At 36.8% G+C, this 17,886-nt stretch overlaps 1 protein-coding gene across 2 annotated transcripts in view; it reads right to left on the bottom strand.

Moving 5' to 3' along the window:
- Positions 1–17,886, bottom strand: part of ano7 (anoctamin 7) — a 44,941-nt gene that overhangs the window by 16,937 nt on the left and 10,118 nt on the right. For both annotated transcript variants that reach the window (XM_067451586.1, XM_067451588.1), the window contains exons 2-14: positions 16,029–16,182; positions 15,681–15,738; positions 15,181–15,329; positions 7,190–7,297; positions 6,980–7,116; positions 5,559–5,616; positions 5,314–5,424; positions 4,580–4,745; positions 3,460–3,550; positions 3,264–3,360; positions 3,009–3,152; positions 2,732–2,869; positions 2,543–2,641 (exon numbers count right to left, since the gene is read on the bottom strand). In XM_067451586.1, coding sequence (XP_067307687.1) covers positions 2,543–2,641; positions 2,732–2,869; positions 3,009–3,152; positions 3,264–3,360; positions 3,460–3,550; positions 4,580–4,745; positions 5,314–5,424; positions 5,559–5,616; positions 6,980–7,116; positions 7,190–7,297; positions 15,181–15,329; positions 15,681–15,738; positions 16,029–16,118 — 1,446 coding nt within the window. In that variant the 5' untranslated portion in view covers positions 16,119–16,182. The remainder of the gene's footprint in view (positions 1–2,542; positions 2,642–2,731; positions 2,870–3,008; positions 3,153–3,263; positions 3,361–3,459; positions 3,551–4,579; positions 4,746–5,313; positions 5,425–5,558; positions 5,617–6,979; positions 7,117–7,189; positions 7,298–15,180; positions 15,330–15,680; positions 15,739–16,028; positions 16,183–17,886) is intronic.

Genomic DNA, 17,886 nt, shown 5'->3' with positions numbered 1-17,886 from the left:
AGCGCATGTAGAATCAGAAGACGGAACGTCATAGGCGGGTGACGTCTCGGAAAATATAAAGCACCCGCCAACACAAACAGGTACAGTAAGTACCTGTTGAGCTACAGTAAGTAATCGGTGTGAATCACTGTCTGTCAAATTTGTTTTTTTGTCTGTCTTTAGTGAAAAGCTAGGCAGAAGTTTTCCACCTTTGTTTAAAAGAAACAAAAGAAAAACTAAAATATGGCGAGTGGACAACAATTTACTAGATGTGTTCATCCCTGTCCTCGTTTTATCACAGGTGGGGATACACATTCTATGTGTGTTGCTTTTCTGGGAGAGCAGCATGCTTAGCCAGCCTTCGAGGGAGATGGTTGTGAGCATTGTGAGTGGCTACCGTTAAGAACGCTGCGCTCCCGCCGAGCACTCTTTGAGGGGGGTGGTTTGGCTCACGTTCCTCGTGGCTCAGTTCCCGCTGCTGCTGAGGCAAAGCGGTGGCTTCAGTCGTGGGGTTCACAAATGGATCTTACAGAGGGGTTTGAGACGGACCCATCCCTATCTCAGCCTTCACCTGTGAGATCCAGTGCCTCGTCTCGGGGTTTGGAAGCCCGCCCTGTGGTTTCTTCCTCCCCGGGTGGGGCACCGGTGCTCCAACTATCCAGCTCTGAGGAGGTGGACGTTGAGAGCATCGCTACTGAAGATTTGCCACTTCAGTCACCTGCTAGAAAGGAGCTGTTAGAGGTGCTCACGAGGGCAGTGGCCAGATTGAGTATTGACTGGCCAGTAGAAAGATCGGAGCCTCATCAAAAAATTTTTTAGATGAGTGCTTCCTACTTTCTCGTGCACTGCAACCTCATCCTCGGGGCTTGCTTTTCTTTCCAGACCTCCACACCAAGGTGTTGAAGTCCTGGAAGTAGCTGGCATCATATTGTGTCTTTAGCCCTCAAACATCTTCTTATAGCAACATCTTCTTATAGCAACATCTTAGGGCTAAAGCAGGATTGTTATGGGGCGATGCCTAGGGTTCAAGAGACGCTTGCGAGTCATCTCTCTCACTCAGCTGCATCATCGCTTACAGCCCCAACACTACCCACCAAACCGCTGAAGACAACATCGGCGTTGTTGGGTAAAGCATGCTCGGCAGCAGGTCAGGCCGCAGTGTGTCTGCACACTATGGCTATAGTACGGTATGGTGAAAGCTTTTCTACATTCTAGACCGGGTTACATTCCTAAAGTTCCCACAAGCACTGTAGGTCCTATTGTTCTGCAGGCTTTCTGTCCTCCTCCTTTCGGGACGTCGGACCAAGAGAAACTTAATCTGCTATGACCTGTATAGGTTGGATGCCTACGTCTACAGAGCTGCCCTTTGGAGAAAATCAGTCATTTGATCAGTTATTTGTTTGTTTTGGATCACATAAGAAGAGGTACCCTGCATCCAAGCAGATAATGAGCAGATAGGTGATTGAGGCCATCTCACTCGCTTATAAGGCGGCCGGACAGCCTTCTCCTTCTTCTAAAGCTCTATTGTCAGGGGCTTAACTTCAAGATGTTTGCAATTTCGGCAGGCTGATCCTCACCGCATACATTCGTCAGGTTCTATGAACTGGATGTCGGCTCCACGGTTGGGATGAAGGTGTTGTCGTAATCGTGTGCACTTCGGATTCACACATATGGTCACTTGATCTTTTGGTGATGTGGGTATTGCGTTCTCACACCGTTTCGATGCAGCCCGAGTTCCCTTGAAAGGGAACGTCTCGGTTATGTATGTAACCTTAGTTCCCTGAATAGGGAACGAGATGCTGCGTAACCCTGCCATACTCCCTGCATGCCCATGATCATCTTACTTCAGCCTTTTTCAGAAGCTAGTACTTGTTTGTGTTGGTGGGTGCTTTATAGTTTCTGGGCCCGAGACGTCGCCCGCCTATGACGTTCTGTCTTCCGATTGGACTGCAAATGTTTGCGTTTTCAGACCTCATAAATGCAGTTGTCATGTAAATGATGGGCTTGTTTTTGTTGTGTAAATGGCCCCTTAGTTGTTGTATATGTTCCCTGCTCAGTTCAGTTCCTTGTCTGGTCTTACATCTCTTACTGCATCTATGTTGGTATCCTTTTGCTCCTAAGTGTTTTCTCCAACATGTATACATTTGTTTCTTTTTGTAAATAAATATTCGGGGTAGTTTGGGGTATTTTGCTGCGGCAACCAACATGCTGAAAGCATGTAAATGTAAAAAGGACATTACATTTTATCATTTTGCAAACATTCTGAAACAAATAGTAATTATGCAATGAACAAGTCCCACTTAAGCTGCCAAAAAAGCACTCCAAAAAGTTTAGCTAATTACAGTTAATTTAAATTTAAATATTTTAACTACCATTAACATTCAGTTAAGTGTATGGAAACATTTAAATTCAGTGAGAACTTTATACTTCCACCAAGTGTACTTCTTTTTCACAAGGGCATGCTAATATAAATATATATGCAAATGTATCTGATCAAAGAGATTTTTTTAACTATTATGAAGATAATATGGTCAGGATTCAAAAGGAACAGAAAGAAACTTACTGAAAAAATGAAGAAGGCACTCTGAGATCTGTAGATAATTATGCTTAGAATGGACCGATACAGGATGATGCCCATTAGGAATATTAAGACCATGGCAATCTGCAAGCACAAAGAAGAAAATTCAACCATGATGATTTTAAAATTTAGTTTGCATTGTTGAAGATGTACAATGGAAATCCATCGACTAACCATTAGAATGATGACCATGTTGCCGGTTAGAGTACGACTCAGTCGTTGAGTCTCTGGAAAATAGGGCTCCTCAGCCCCAGTCACAGGATTACGGACCGTCATTGGGGCCAATGCGGTAAATTCTGGTCTTGGCCTCTCCTGACGTCAGAATGAAAATATTAGGGAAATAAATGGAGGCAAAGCATTATATTGTTATTCTATTAGCTAAAATATTTGTTGAATTGCTCAAGCCTGGAGACTTGTACATATTAAAGGTTTAGACAAGCAGCTTAATCACCTCTATGTCTTCAAATTCAGAACAGTCCCATCGGTGGGAGAGTATGGAGCTTGTGCGCTTCCAGTACTCCAGGAAGGTGACCGCCCACAGAGACATGAATATACTGAAGAACACAGTTCCTCCATTGTCAAATAGTAAGCCTGCCTATTACAAATTTATGAACAAGTATTTTGAGTACAACATGTGATAGCCTAGTTCACAGCGAATGTGAAAATGCAATAAATTATTTTTAAAAAAAACTTGTAGAAATGTCACCTTATAAGTATAGCAGATGCTGGAGAGGTTCCAGTAGCTGCAGATGTTGCAAAGTGGACACATGACAAAGGTGTCTCCACTGGAGCACAGCTCTTCTCTGTGGAAAAGTTATCGGCACAGAGCACAGGGGTCAAGAGGCAGCATCAGTGCTGAGTCATCAACATTATGCAGTTATTAAGTCTGTGATAATACTTACGCTGGCACGTCGGTGACCATCAGCCAGATACCAAATAGAAATATAATAAAACCCACTACTGCTGCTGGTAATAACCAGCCTGTGTAGAAACCTACAGAAAAAAGAAATAAGAGCAGAAAGTCAGTCATAAGCTGCTCTTCGAAAGCTGCATTCAAAGGCCGATTGCAATATTGGTTAAAACTGTAGACTGTTATTATTTAGTCCTATTATAAAGTTTTCCTATTCTGTCACCGTTAGTTGAAATAAATTTAAGTGAAATGATCTAAGCGCAGAGGTTTAAAAGAGGTTTTTTTAAAGGTGGGGTAAGTGTTATTTCAAAACCGTTTTACAAAACGGACTCGGGCCGAGTGCAATAACAAACTTGTAGACAGTCATCAGGTAAGGGGCGTGGCTACTAATGATGGTGAGAAGAGAGACTCAGTGCACGTCATTACTAAAAACACACGACACACATGAGGGATATTAGCCGAGAGCTGATATATGCTGCTTTTGCTTGAATATGCTCGTGTGTCATGTTCGCTTGTTTGTCCATTTGTGATCGTATTGTCACTCGCTTCAGCGATGATAAAGACCCGTTCATTTCCAAACCGTATGGAGCATCTAAATCTCCTCACTGTCTGTCTCAAGCGCCAGCTCACAAAATGTGTCCCACAAGTAAGATACTATACTCCTGATATATGTTTGTTTCCTCTTTTCATGATCTATATAACACTTATCCGGTCATAATTGTAATATTTATTTAGCTGGATTATCGAGCTTGTGTACTATCGAGTTGTTCATGAGAACGGTTTGTGTTTTTGTGATTGAAGCGGTGACTTTTTATTGAATATTCGACCTGGATTATTAACACAGATTCTGCCATAGTTGATGCCTGGGTTACGTATGTATGGGGCGGAGCTATCAAAACAGGGCTGAGACCCTTTTGGGGGTGTTTGTTTTGGTGATTTGAAACATGACGGTTACCAACTTACCCCACCTTTAACAAAACAACCAAGTAAAATGTCATGAGGACTGACAATCAACTGAAAGAAACAACGGAACTTAAATACAACAAACACGGCAAACAATGAAATGAATCGAATTGAAATGATGGTAAAAGATAATCAAAAAATTATTATACCCAGCCATGCAAAGTAGAGTGCTATCTTTTCGCCAAAGTATTCACGAATGTGATCCAGAGGTTGGTACTTCCTCCAGCAAGCCCAGCGAGCCCAGTAGTGATGAAGAATCTGCCTCATGTTTAGGGACTGTGGATCTATTGAAGTCTTCTGTATCTCAAATGGACCCTAATGACAAGAACACAAATCTTTCACTTGTTCAAACCCAGCAATTTTGTTTGAAAACTCATTTTGCTTTCGTAATTTGACATTTTGCTTTGCAAATGGTGTCAGACAAAAAAGGAAATTTATTTAACGTAGATCAAGTTAGTTGATTTTGAGGAAAGATTATGAACATAAACATATTTGTGGAATGGTGCAAAACATGCATTAAGAATGTAAGTCCAATTTGATTTCATGTTGACTTTACGTACCACAGCATGCAAATGCAAAAAGGAGTAATATGCAGATAAAAAGTGTGTTTATTAAAGGGTTAGTTCACCAAAAAATGAAATTTGTCACTAATGACTCACCCTAATGTCGTTTCACATCCGTAAGACCTACCTATATTGCCTACACTTAGATATGCTGCCAGACTAAATATAAAATATCTTAAACTGTTATCTGAAGATGAACGGAGGTCTTATGGGTGAGGACCGACATTAGGGTGAGTCATTAATGACATAAATTTCATTTTTTGGGTGAACTAACCCTTTAAGGTAATGTTCAGATATTATGTAAGAGACTTTTACTGTACCTCATGTAAAGGAAAAGCAGCAGTGAGAACGTTCTCTCTAACCAGCCTGCCGACTCCAACCTCCCCTCTCTTCAACACTCCATATGGAGTCCTGGCTAATATCTCATATAGCTTTAGAACAAGGACAGAGAAATGACAGAAAACTAGCAAATCAGCAACTGTATGAGAAACAGAATGGTAAGTAAAAGTGGACTAAGACCAAAAAAAATCCTTCATTTTTTTAAGAACAAACTCTTGAAACTTACTATCTGGTGCCTCTGTGTGGTCTTGAAAAAAGTGTCCTTGTTTTCATGACCAAGAAACCTAAAAGCAGAATTAAAGGTTAGTGTAAGTAAACACACACTTTTTATAACAGTAAACACATGTAATAGCTTGATTGGTAATGATGCACATTACAAATATTCAGTTCACACGTGATATTTACATTACACGAGACGTCACGTTTCATGTTTAAGCTCTTCTCTGAGTCCGTTCTCTCCTTGGTAAACAAATAATCGTTTGAAAAAAACGTAATATGTCCAAAATTGTAAGTTGGGGTGAAAATGACAGTACAACTGAGGCGAAGTTGTAAAAATAAATTATTATATTATATTATATTATATTATATTATATTATATTATATTATATTATATTATATTATATTATATTATATTATATTATATTATATTATATTATATTAATTATAATTTGTTATCAAATATTAACAGTTTTGATATGTTGTTTGCAAGTGTGTGTAAGTATGTGTCGATACTGTCCATTTGACTCAGCAAGCACTTTGCATAAGTGTGTATTGGGAGTGTGTGATGTGTTTGTTTTAAGGAGGTGCTAACTCCATGTAAACACTGAAGTGTATGAACTGCATGTTACATGACAGGCTCATATCCTCTTTGTTAAGCACGAGGGGGTTTGAATACATGTTTACAGTACAATATTTTTTTCACTCCCTTCCTTCACAATAGCTTTGTTTTCATCCATGTAATTTTTTTTAATTATTATTATTTTTGCAAATGCCGGGATATTGGATCACTGGATGGAAACGGCAAGCTGCACATAAAATCTTATTTACTTTATTATGAAAAAGTGGGTTTGGGGTATTCCTCATCCAAAAATATAAAGAATAAGGAGAATGCATAACATTTTTAAATGTGTTGGGATAACACATTATCAAAAACCTTTATTTGTTACATGTTTTAATGTAACAAATAAAGTAATGCATTGATAATTTACACATTCATATTTGAATTTGTACTTTCTTTTAAGAAAAGTAATCCACATTACTTTTCCCTTTAATTAATTAATTATATATCAATAATATGAACAACATATTTTAAACTACCAAATTTAAATTCTCTCTTCTCCACAATGTAGTCACTTAGACATGCGTTACTGCAATAAACACTTCCAAAAAATAACTTATCAGTTAACAAAAAACACCCGTAAGGCCTGTAGAGAGATAGTCTTAACCCTGATGAGAAAAGGTAACACAGAAGTAATGTAAAGCATTGCTTTCCATATAAAAAATAAATAATATAATTAGTTGCTTTTTTAGGGAGTAACACAATATTGTAACACATTACTAAGTAACTTTACTCAACGCTGATGAAAAATTAATAAAAAGCTACAGAGTAAAAAATTGTGCCTTATTTGGATCATTATGGATCAGTACCTCTCTAGTTTATTGGTGCGAAACTGGCAGGTATAGTAGTCTGGTGGAAGGTTAGGAACATCTTGTGCCATTATGTTTGGGATGTGCAGTTTTTCTAGGATGTTCTCAGACCAGTTTGATATTGGAGTTGTCACAACCTGAAATCACCCAAGAGAAGAACAGTTAAGATTTATTGAGTATGTGTATAATTTACCTTGTGAACAGCTTTACCTGTAATGGCACTCGAATGCTGATCTCCTCAGCGTAATAACACAGAACACTCCAGGGTGCGCTCAGAAGGACATAAGTGGTTTTTGTTTTTCCTTGCACAACCTCTTTCTGAGACACATTCACAGTAGGAGAAAGACATTACATCAGAAAGTGTACTTTTCTGTGTATATTCAGATCAACATTGAGATATTTGGAAATATATCAGTGTTTTTTGTTTTATCCATACACTATAAATGAATGCTATCTTTTAAGGAGTGAAATGCACTGCAGGTTATGCACTGCAAAAACCTACAAATGAAAATCATTGAATCTCCAGATTGCATAATTATATTATGTAGTATATACTAAAGGCTTAGCAGACACAGCTAATGATGACATGCAATGACAGAAATATAGATAAATAGACAAAAAAACACAGCAAAATAAGAAAACATCTTCATCAGTTTTTCAGCAAATGTGCTACACGCTGCAAATACTCACAACGCAACCAAATACAGAAACACGGCAAATACTCACAAGGCAACCAAATACAGAAACACTGCAAATACTCACAATGCAACCAAATACAGAATCACTGCAAATACTCACAATGCAACCAAATACAGAAACACGGCAAATACTCAAAACGCAACCAAATACAGAAACAATGCAAATACTCACAACGCAACCAAATACAAAACACGGCAAATACTCACAACGCAACCAAATACAGAAACACTACAAATACTCACAACACAACCAAATACAGAAACACTGCAAATACTCACAACGTAACCAAATACAGAAACGCTGCAAATACTCACAACGTAACCAAATACAGAAACACTGCAAATACTCACAACGCAACTAAATACAGAAACACTGCAAATACTCACAACGCAACCAAATACAGAAACGCTGCAAATACTCACAATGCAACCAAATACAGAAACGCTAAAAATACTCACAACGCAACCAAATACAGAAACGCTGCAAATACTCACAACGCAACCAAATACAGAAACACTGCAAATACTCACAACCCAACCAAATACAGAAACACTGCAAATACTCACAACGCAACCAAATACAGAAACGCTGCAAATACTCACAATGCAACCAAATACAGAAACACTGCAAATGCTCACAACGTAACCAAATACAGAAACACTGCAAATACTCACAACGCAACCAAATACAGAAACACTGCAAATGCTCACAACGTAACCAAATACAGAAACACTGCAAATACTCACAACGTAACCAAATACAGAAACACTGCAAATACTCACAACGTAACCAAAAACAGAAACACTACAAATGCTCACAACGTAACCAAATACAGAAACACTGCAAAAGCTCACAACGCAATCAAATACAAAAACACTGCAAATGCTCACAACGTAACCAAAAACAGAAACACTGCAAATACTCACAACACAACCAAATAGAGAAACGCTGCAAATACTCACAACGTAACCAAATACAGAAACACTGCAAATACTCACAACGTAACCAAATACAAAAACACTGTAAATACTCACAACGTAACCAAATACAGAAACACTGCAAATACTCACAACACAACCAAATACAGAAACACTGCAAATGCTCACAACGCAACCAAATACAAAAACACTGCAAATACTCACAACGTAACCAAATACAAAAACACTGTAAATACTCACAACGTAACCAAATACAGAAAAACTGCAAATACTCACAACGTAACCAAATACAGAAACACTGCAAATACTCACAACACAACCAAATACAGAAACACTGCAAATACTCACAATGCAACCAAATACAGAAAGACTGCAAATACTCACAACGCAACCAAATACAGAAACACTACAAATACTCACAGCGCAACCAAATACAGAAACACTGCAAATACTCGCAACGCAACCAAATACAGAAACACTACAAATACTCCTAACACAACCAAATACAAAACACTGCAAATACTCACAGCGTAATCAAATACAGAAACACTGCAAATACTCACAATGCAACCAAATACAAAACACTGCAAATACTGACAACACAACCAAATACAGAAACACTGCAAATACTCACAACCCAACCAAATACAGAAACGCTGCAAATACTCACAACGCAACCAAATACAGAAACACTACAAATACTCACACCGCAACCAAATACAGAAACACTGCAAATACTCACATCGCAACCAAATACAGAAACACTACAAATACTCCTAACACAACCAAATACAAAACACTGCAAATACTGACAACACAACCAAATACAGAAACACTGCAAATACTCACAACCCAACCAAATACAGAAACGCTGCAAATACTCACAATGCAACCAAATACAAAACACTGCAAATACTCACAACACAACCAAATACAGAAACACTGCAAATACTCACAACACAACCAAATACAGAAACACTGCAAATGCTTACAACGCGACCAAATACAGAAACACTGCAAATACTCACAACACAACCAAATACAGAAACACTGCAAATACTCACAACACAACCAAATACAGAAACACTGCAAATACTCACAACACAACCAAATACAGAAACGCTGCAAATACTCACAACACAACCAAATAGAGAAACGCTGCAAATACTCACAACCCAACCAAATACAAAACACTGCAAATACTCACAACACAACCAAATACAAACACTGCAAATACTCACAATGCAAGCAAATACAGAAACACTGCAAATACTCATAATGCAACCAAATACAGAAACACTGCAAATGCTCACAATGCAACCAAATACAGAAACACTGCAAATACTCACAACGCAACCAAATAGAGAAAGACTGCAAATACTCACAACTTAACCAAATACAGAAACACTGCAAATACTCACAACACAACCAAATACAGAAACACTGCAAATACTCACAACGCAACCAAATACAGAAAGACTGCAAATACTCACAACGTAACCAAATACAGAAACACTACAAATGCTCACAACGTAACCAAATACAGAAACACTGCAAATACTCACAACGCAACCAAATACAGAAACACTACAAATACTCACAACGTAACCAAATACAGAAACACTACAAATACTCACAGCGCAACCAAATACAGAAACACTACAAATACTCACAACGTAACCAAATACAGAAACACTACAAATACTCACAGCGCAACCAAATACAGAAACACTACAAATACTCACAACGTAACCAAATACAGAAACACTGCAAATACTCACAACGCAACCAAATACAGAAACAATTCAAATACTCACAACGTAACCAAATACAGAAACACTACAAATAATCACAGCACAACCAAATACAGAAACACTGCAAATACTCACAACACAACCAAATACAGAAACACTGCAAATACTCACAACACAACCAAATACAAAAACACTGCAAATGCTCACAACGCAACCAAATACAGAAACACTGCAAATACTCACAATGCAACCAAGTACAAAAACACTGCAAATACTCACAACGCAACCAAATACAGAAACACTACAAATACTCATAACGCAACCAATACAGAAACACTGCAAATACTCACAACGCAACCAAATACAGAAACACTGCAAATGCCCACAACGCAACCAAATACAGAAACACTGCAAATACTCACAACGCAACCAAATACAGAAACACTGCAAATACTCACAACGTAACCAAATACAGAAACACTGCAAATACTCACAACACAACCAAATACAGAAACACTGCAAATGCTCACAACGCAACCAAATACAAAAACACTGCAAATACTCACAACGTAACCAAATACAAAAACACTGTAAATACTCACAACGTAACCAAATACAGAAAAACTGCAAATACTCACAACGTAACCAAATACAGAAACACTGCAAATACTCACAACACAACCAAATACAGAAACACTACAAATACTCACAACGTAACCAAATACAGAAACACTACAAATACTCACAGCGCAACCAAATACAGAAACACTACAAATACTCACAACGTAACCAAATACAGAAACACTGCAAATACTCACAACGCAACCAAATACAGAAACAATTCAAATACTCACAACGTAACCAAATACAGAAACACTACAAATACTCACACCGCAACCAAATACAGAAACACTGCAAATACTCACATCGCAACCAAATACAGAAACACTACAAATACTCCTAACACAACCAAATACAAAACACTGCAAATACTGACAACACAACCAAATACAGAAACACTGCAAATACTCACAACCCAACCAAATACAGAAACGCTGCAAATACTCACAATGCAACCAAATACAAAACACTGCAAATACTCACAACACAACCAAATACAGAAACACTGCAAATACTCACAACACAACCAAATACAGAAACACTGCAAATGCTTACAACGCGACCAAATACAGAAACACTGCAAATACTCACAACACAACCAAATACAGAAACACTGCAAATACTCACAACACAACCAAATACAGAAACACTGCAAATACTCACAACACAACCAAATACAGAAACGCTGCAAATACTCACAACACAACCAAATAGAGAAACGCTGCAAATACTCACAACCCAACCAAATACAAAACACTGCAAATACTCACAACACAACCAAATACAAACACTGCAAATACTCACAATGCAAGCAAATACAGAAACACTGCAAATACTCATAATGCAACCAAATACAGAAACACTGCAAATGCTCACAATGCAACCAAATACAGAAACACTGCAAATACTCACAACGCAACCAAATAGAGAAAGACTGCAAATACTCACAACTTAACCAAATACAGAAACACTGCAAATACTCACAACACAACCAAATACAGAAACACTGCAAATACTCACAACGCAACCAAATACAGAAAGACTGCAAATACTCACAACGTAACCAAATACAGAAACACTACAAATGCTCACAACGTAACCAAATACAGAAACACTGCAAATACTCACAACGCAACCAAATACAGAAACACTACAAATACTCACAACGTAACCAAATACAGAAACACTACAAATACTCACAGCGCAACCAAATACAGAAACACTACAAATACTCACAACGTAACCAAATACAGAAACACTACAAATACTCACAGCGCAACCAAATACAGAAACACTACAAATACTCACAACGTAACCAAATACAGAAACACTGCAAATACTCACAACGCAACCAAATACAGAAACAATTCAAATACTCACAACGTAACCAAATACAGAAACACTACAAATAATCACAGCACAACCAAATACAGAAACACTGCAAATACTCACAACACAACCAAATACAGAAACACTGCAAATACTCACAACACAACCAAATACAAAAACACTGCAAATGCTCACAACGCAACCAAATACAGAAACACTGCAAATACTCACAATGCAACCAAGTACAAAAACACTGCAAATACTCACAACGCAACCAAATACAGAAACACTACAAATACTCATAACGCAACCAATACAGAAACACTGCAAATACTCACAACGCAACCAAATACAGAAACACTGCAAATGCCCACAACGCAACCAAATACAGAAACACTGCAAATACTCACAACGCAACCAAATACAGAAACACTGCAAATACTCACAACGTAACCAAATACAGAAACACTGCAAATACTCACAACGTAACCAAAAACAGAAACACTACAAATGCTCACAACGTAACCAAATACAGAAACACTGCAAAAGCTCACAACGTAATCAAATACAAAAACACTGCAAATGCTCACAACGTAACCAAAAACAGAAACACTGCAAATACTCACAACGCAACCAAATACAGAAACACTGCAAATACTCACAACGTAACCAAATACAGAAACACTGCAAATACTCACAACGTAACCAAATACAAAAACACTGTAAATACTCACAACGTAACCAAATACAGAAACACTGCAAATACTCACAACACAACCAAATACAGAAACACTGCAAATGCTCACAACGCAACCAAATACAAAAACACTGCAAATACTCACAACGTAACCAAATACAAAAACACTGTAAATACTCACAACGTAACCAAATACAGAAAAACTGCAAATACTCACAACGTAACCAAATACAGAAACACTGCAAATACTCACAACACAACCAAATACAGAAACACTGCAAATACTCACAATGCAACCAAATACAGAAAGACTGCAAATACTCACAACGCAACCAAATACAGAAACACTACAAATACTCACAGCGCAACCAAATACAGAAACACTGCAAATACTCACAATGCAACCAAATACAGAAACACTACAAATACTCCTAACACAACCAAATACAAAACACTGCAAATACTCACAGCGTAATCAAATACAGAAACACTGCAAATACTCACAATGCAACCAAATACAAAACACTGCAAATACTGACAACACAACCAAATACAGAAACACTGCAAATACTCACAACCCAACCAAATACAGAAACGCTGCAAATACTCACAACGCAACCAAATACAGAAACACTACAAATACTCACACCGCAACCAAATACAGAAACACTGCAAATACTCACAACGCAACCAAATACAGAAACACTACAAATACTCCTAACACAACCAAATACAAAACACTGCAAATACTGACAACACAACCAAATACAGAAACACTGCAAATACTCACAACCCAACCAAATACAGAAACGCTGCAAATACTCACAATGCAACCAAATACAAAACACTGCAAATACTCACAACACAACCAAATACAGAAACACTGCAAATACTCACAACACAACCAAATACAGAAACACTGCAAATACTCACAACACAACCAAATACAGAAACACTGCAAATACTCACAACACAACCAAATACAGAAACGCTGCAAATACTCACAACACAACCAAATAGAGAAACGCTGCAAATACTCACAACCCAACCAAATACAAAACACTGCAAATACTCACAACACAACCAAATACAAACACTGCAAATACTCACAATGCAAGCAAATACAGAAACACTGCAAATACTCATAATGCAACCAAATACAGAAACACTGCAAATGCTCACAATGCAACCAAATACAGAAACACTGCAAATACTCACAACGCAACCAAATAGAGAAAGACTGCAAATACTCACAACTTAACCAAATACAGAAACACTGCAAATACTCACAACACAACCAAATACAGAAACACTGCAAATACTCACAACGCAACCAAATACAGAAAGACTGCAAATACTCACAACGTAACCAAATACAGAAACACTACAAATGCTCACAACGCAACCAAATACAGAAACACTGCAAATACTCACAACGCAACCAAATACAGAAACACTACAAATACTCACAACGTAACCAAATACAGAAACACTACAAATACTCACAGCGCAACCAAATACAGAAACACTACAAATACTCACAACGTAACCAAATACAGAAACACTGCAAATACTCACAACGCAACCAAATACAGAAACAATTCAAATACTCACAACGTAACCAAATACAGAAACACTACAAATAATCACAACGCAACCAAATACAAAAACACTGCAAATACTTACAACGCAACCAAATACAAAAACACTGCAAATACTCACAACACAACCAAATACATAAACACTGCAAATACTCACAATGTAGCCAAATACAGAAACACTGCAAATACTCACAATGCAACCAAATACAAAAACACTGCAAATACTCACAACGCAACCAAATACAGAAACACTGCAAATACTCACAATGTAACCAAATACAGAAACACTGCCAATACTCACAACCCAAACAAATACAGAAACACTGCAAATACTCACAACGCAACCAAATACAGAAACACTGCAAATACTCACAACGCAACCAAATACAGAAACACTGCAAAAACTCACAACGTAACCAAATACAGAAACATTTGGTATTCTGAGTAATATTGTATTCTGAGTAATATATTGTATTCTGAGTAATATATTGTATTCTGAGTAATATAGAACTTAAACTGAATTTGATATGCATGCACACTTTGTCATACTGTAGCTACGTACCATCTCCTGATGAAGGCCGGCAGCCTGAAGTCTGGAAAGGAATTCTGTCCTCCATTTCCTGTGTGTATCATGCGAGGAACCAGATGAGAGTTCATCCGATTCTGCTGACTTCAAGGGATTCACAGATTCCTCCCAAACCAAGACAAAATCTGTCAACAAATTAAAAATGTGGTTTTCATATTCATCAAATGCTTAACATAATCATTCATCTAAATGCATTCAGCATTCATCTAAATGCTTCATCTAAATGCTTTCATGAGAGGCTAACATTTTCAAAAACAACAATTTATCAAACATTCATAGATTGGCATTATACATACAGATGAATCTCGTACAGGAAACACATTGTTAGTAGAGACAAATCAAAAACACTTTTTTGTCAAAGTGACTGTAAATTTCATGATTACATAAACTCTCAGAATTCAAGCAAACCTTGTTTACTTTTATAAACACAGAAGTCATTTCCTTGATGTTCACAACTTCTCCTCCATAATACTCACCAATTCGGGTGACCCCATCACTAAATACATTCTTGTTTTCCTGAGGTGCCGCACATGTCTGTGACAAACATGAACACATCTCCATTATCGATATCAATATGAAGAACTTATATCCATGCGATATAAAAAAGAATGATCATAAGAACAAAATTCCTAGGAAAAGCCTCTAATGTGTGTCTTATCAAGGATTTAAGGGTGGAGTGGTGGAGGGTGAGGGATGTGAGGAAATTTGGCATGTTTGTGTTGCATTGTTAACTTGTAATTAGCTTCCTCTCTTTGTGACCGCTGATGATTTTTATAAACAACCTATACTTTTTTCCAAACCAAGATAACAGGCAATTCAAGTACCTTCATGCTCCCATAGGTTTGTTCAGGGTGGTCCGAGAGGGCGATAAGTGTGGCGCTGTCCTCCACTAAACTCTTCTTTCTTTTCATCATTACATCAGAAGAGCCAGTTTATCTTTGTGTTGTCTGACCGCCAATCTGAAAATGTTCTGTCCCCCTTTAAAACATCATGAAGTGATTCAGTTATTATTTGGCAATAAACTGATTATAGATTTCCTTTCAGGATTCTTTGATGAATAGAAAGTTTAATAGAACAGCATTCATTTGAAATAGAAATATTTTGTTACATTATAAATGTCTTTACTGTCCCTTTTGATCAATTGAATGCATCATTGCTGAACAAAAATATTTATATTATTTTTATTGTTATTAAATCTTACCCCAAACTTTTGAATGGAATGTTTCTACAAACATATTAAGCAGCAAAAACTGAAACACTGATAATGATAAGAAATCATATTTGCATCATATTAGAATAATTTAAGAAATATCATGTGACTGAAGACTGGGGTAATGATGCTAAAAATTCAGCTTTCACATCACAGGAATACATTACATTTTAAAATATATAAAAATATATTTTTTTTCTGAAATTGTAATAACATTTTACTATTTTAACTGTGTTTTGATCAAACATACAGCCTTGATTAGCAATAGAGATTGAACATGTTTCAAAAATATTAGATAAAAGAAAAACTTTTGAATGATACTGTAAATACACTGCAAAAAATGCTCTTCTTACTCAGTAATTTTGTCTTGTTTCTATTTCTATTTTTCTCACCCCACTGAGAGGAGAATTTGCCTGTTTTAAGCAAAAACTTTAAATGAAAAAATATATATATTATGTAATTTTACTTATCTAGTAAATGCATCTTGATTTAAGAATATTTAGATATTTGGACTGGAAACAAGAAGGAAAAAAAACTAAATAAGAAGAGCATTTTTTGCAGAGTAATATCTGCATAATCCTGTAATTCAGGATATTTTTGAGGTTTTAAATTGCTCTTTCAGACCTCAAACAGAGCATGATGTTCAAAAAGGCCTCAAACTTAAAAACATTATTTAGATAAAGTGAATTCAGAAGATGAAACACTGTTTATAAAATGACCTAATTAAAGATGTGCATGATGTACTTAGAAAACCTCCCTAAAGAGCATTGAGTCCCTGAGAGAACCTTCATACACAGAACAACAGCATACAGACACAAACATTTTTCTTCAACTACAAACATATATTTATTTTAACTGGGAAATACATTTTATTACATGTTAACAAAATATAAAACTAAGAGGCGTGTATGTCTATATGATACATGTTTTGTGCCATTAACACCCTAGTGTTGAGTTTGATCTCTGAAACACATGAAAGAGAAACAGTGAAAGAGGATGTTAGTTAACAGGGTCAACAAGGGAAATGCTTCTACCAATTAAGCAGTCTGAGGGGTAATTATTTGTACATTAATAGTAACAATAAATGCTGTGTGAACACACATACACACACACACACACACACACACACACACACACACACACACACACACACACACACACACACACACACAAGGTTAAATGGTCCTTAAAAAATGTCATATTTGTATTGTTCAGAACTACACTGTAAAACAGTTATGACAACATGTTTTTACATAGTTTTAACTCATCAAAATAAGTTAAGAAATGTTAATTTTTTTTAGTTATACAAGATGTAACTCATTTTATAAAGTCAGTTTAAAGGGGGGGGGGATGCTGTTTCATGCATACTGAGCTTTTTACACTGTTAAAGACTTGGATTCCCATCCTAAACATAGACAAAGTTTCAAAAACTAATGTTGGACGTTTGATGGAGTATTTCTGTGTCAAAAATA

This window comes from Pseudorasbora parva, chromosome 8, assembly GCF_024679245.1.
Source record: "Pseudorasbora parva isolate DD20220531a chromosome 8, ASM2467924v1, whole genome shotgun sequence".
Lineage (NCBI taxonomy): Eukaryota > Metazoa > Chordata > Actinopteri > Cypriniformes > Gobionidae > Pseudorasbora > Pseudorasbora parva.
The sequence above is the reverse complement of the archived record's forward strand: the minus strand, read 5'-3'. Positions and strand labels throughout refer to the sequence as shown.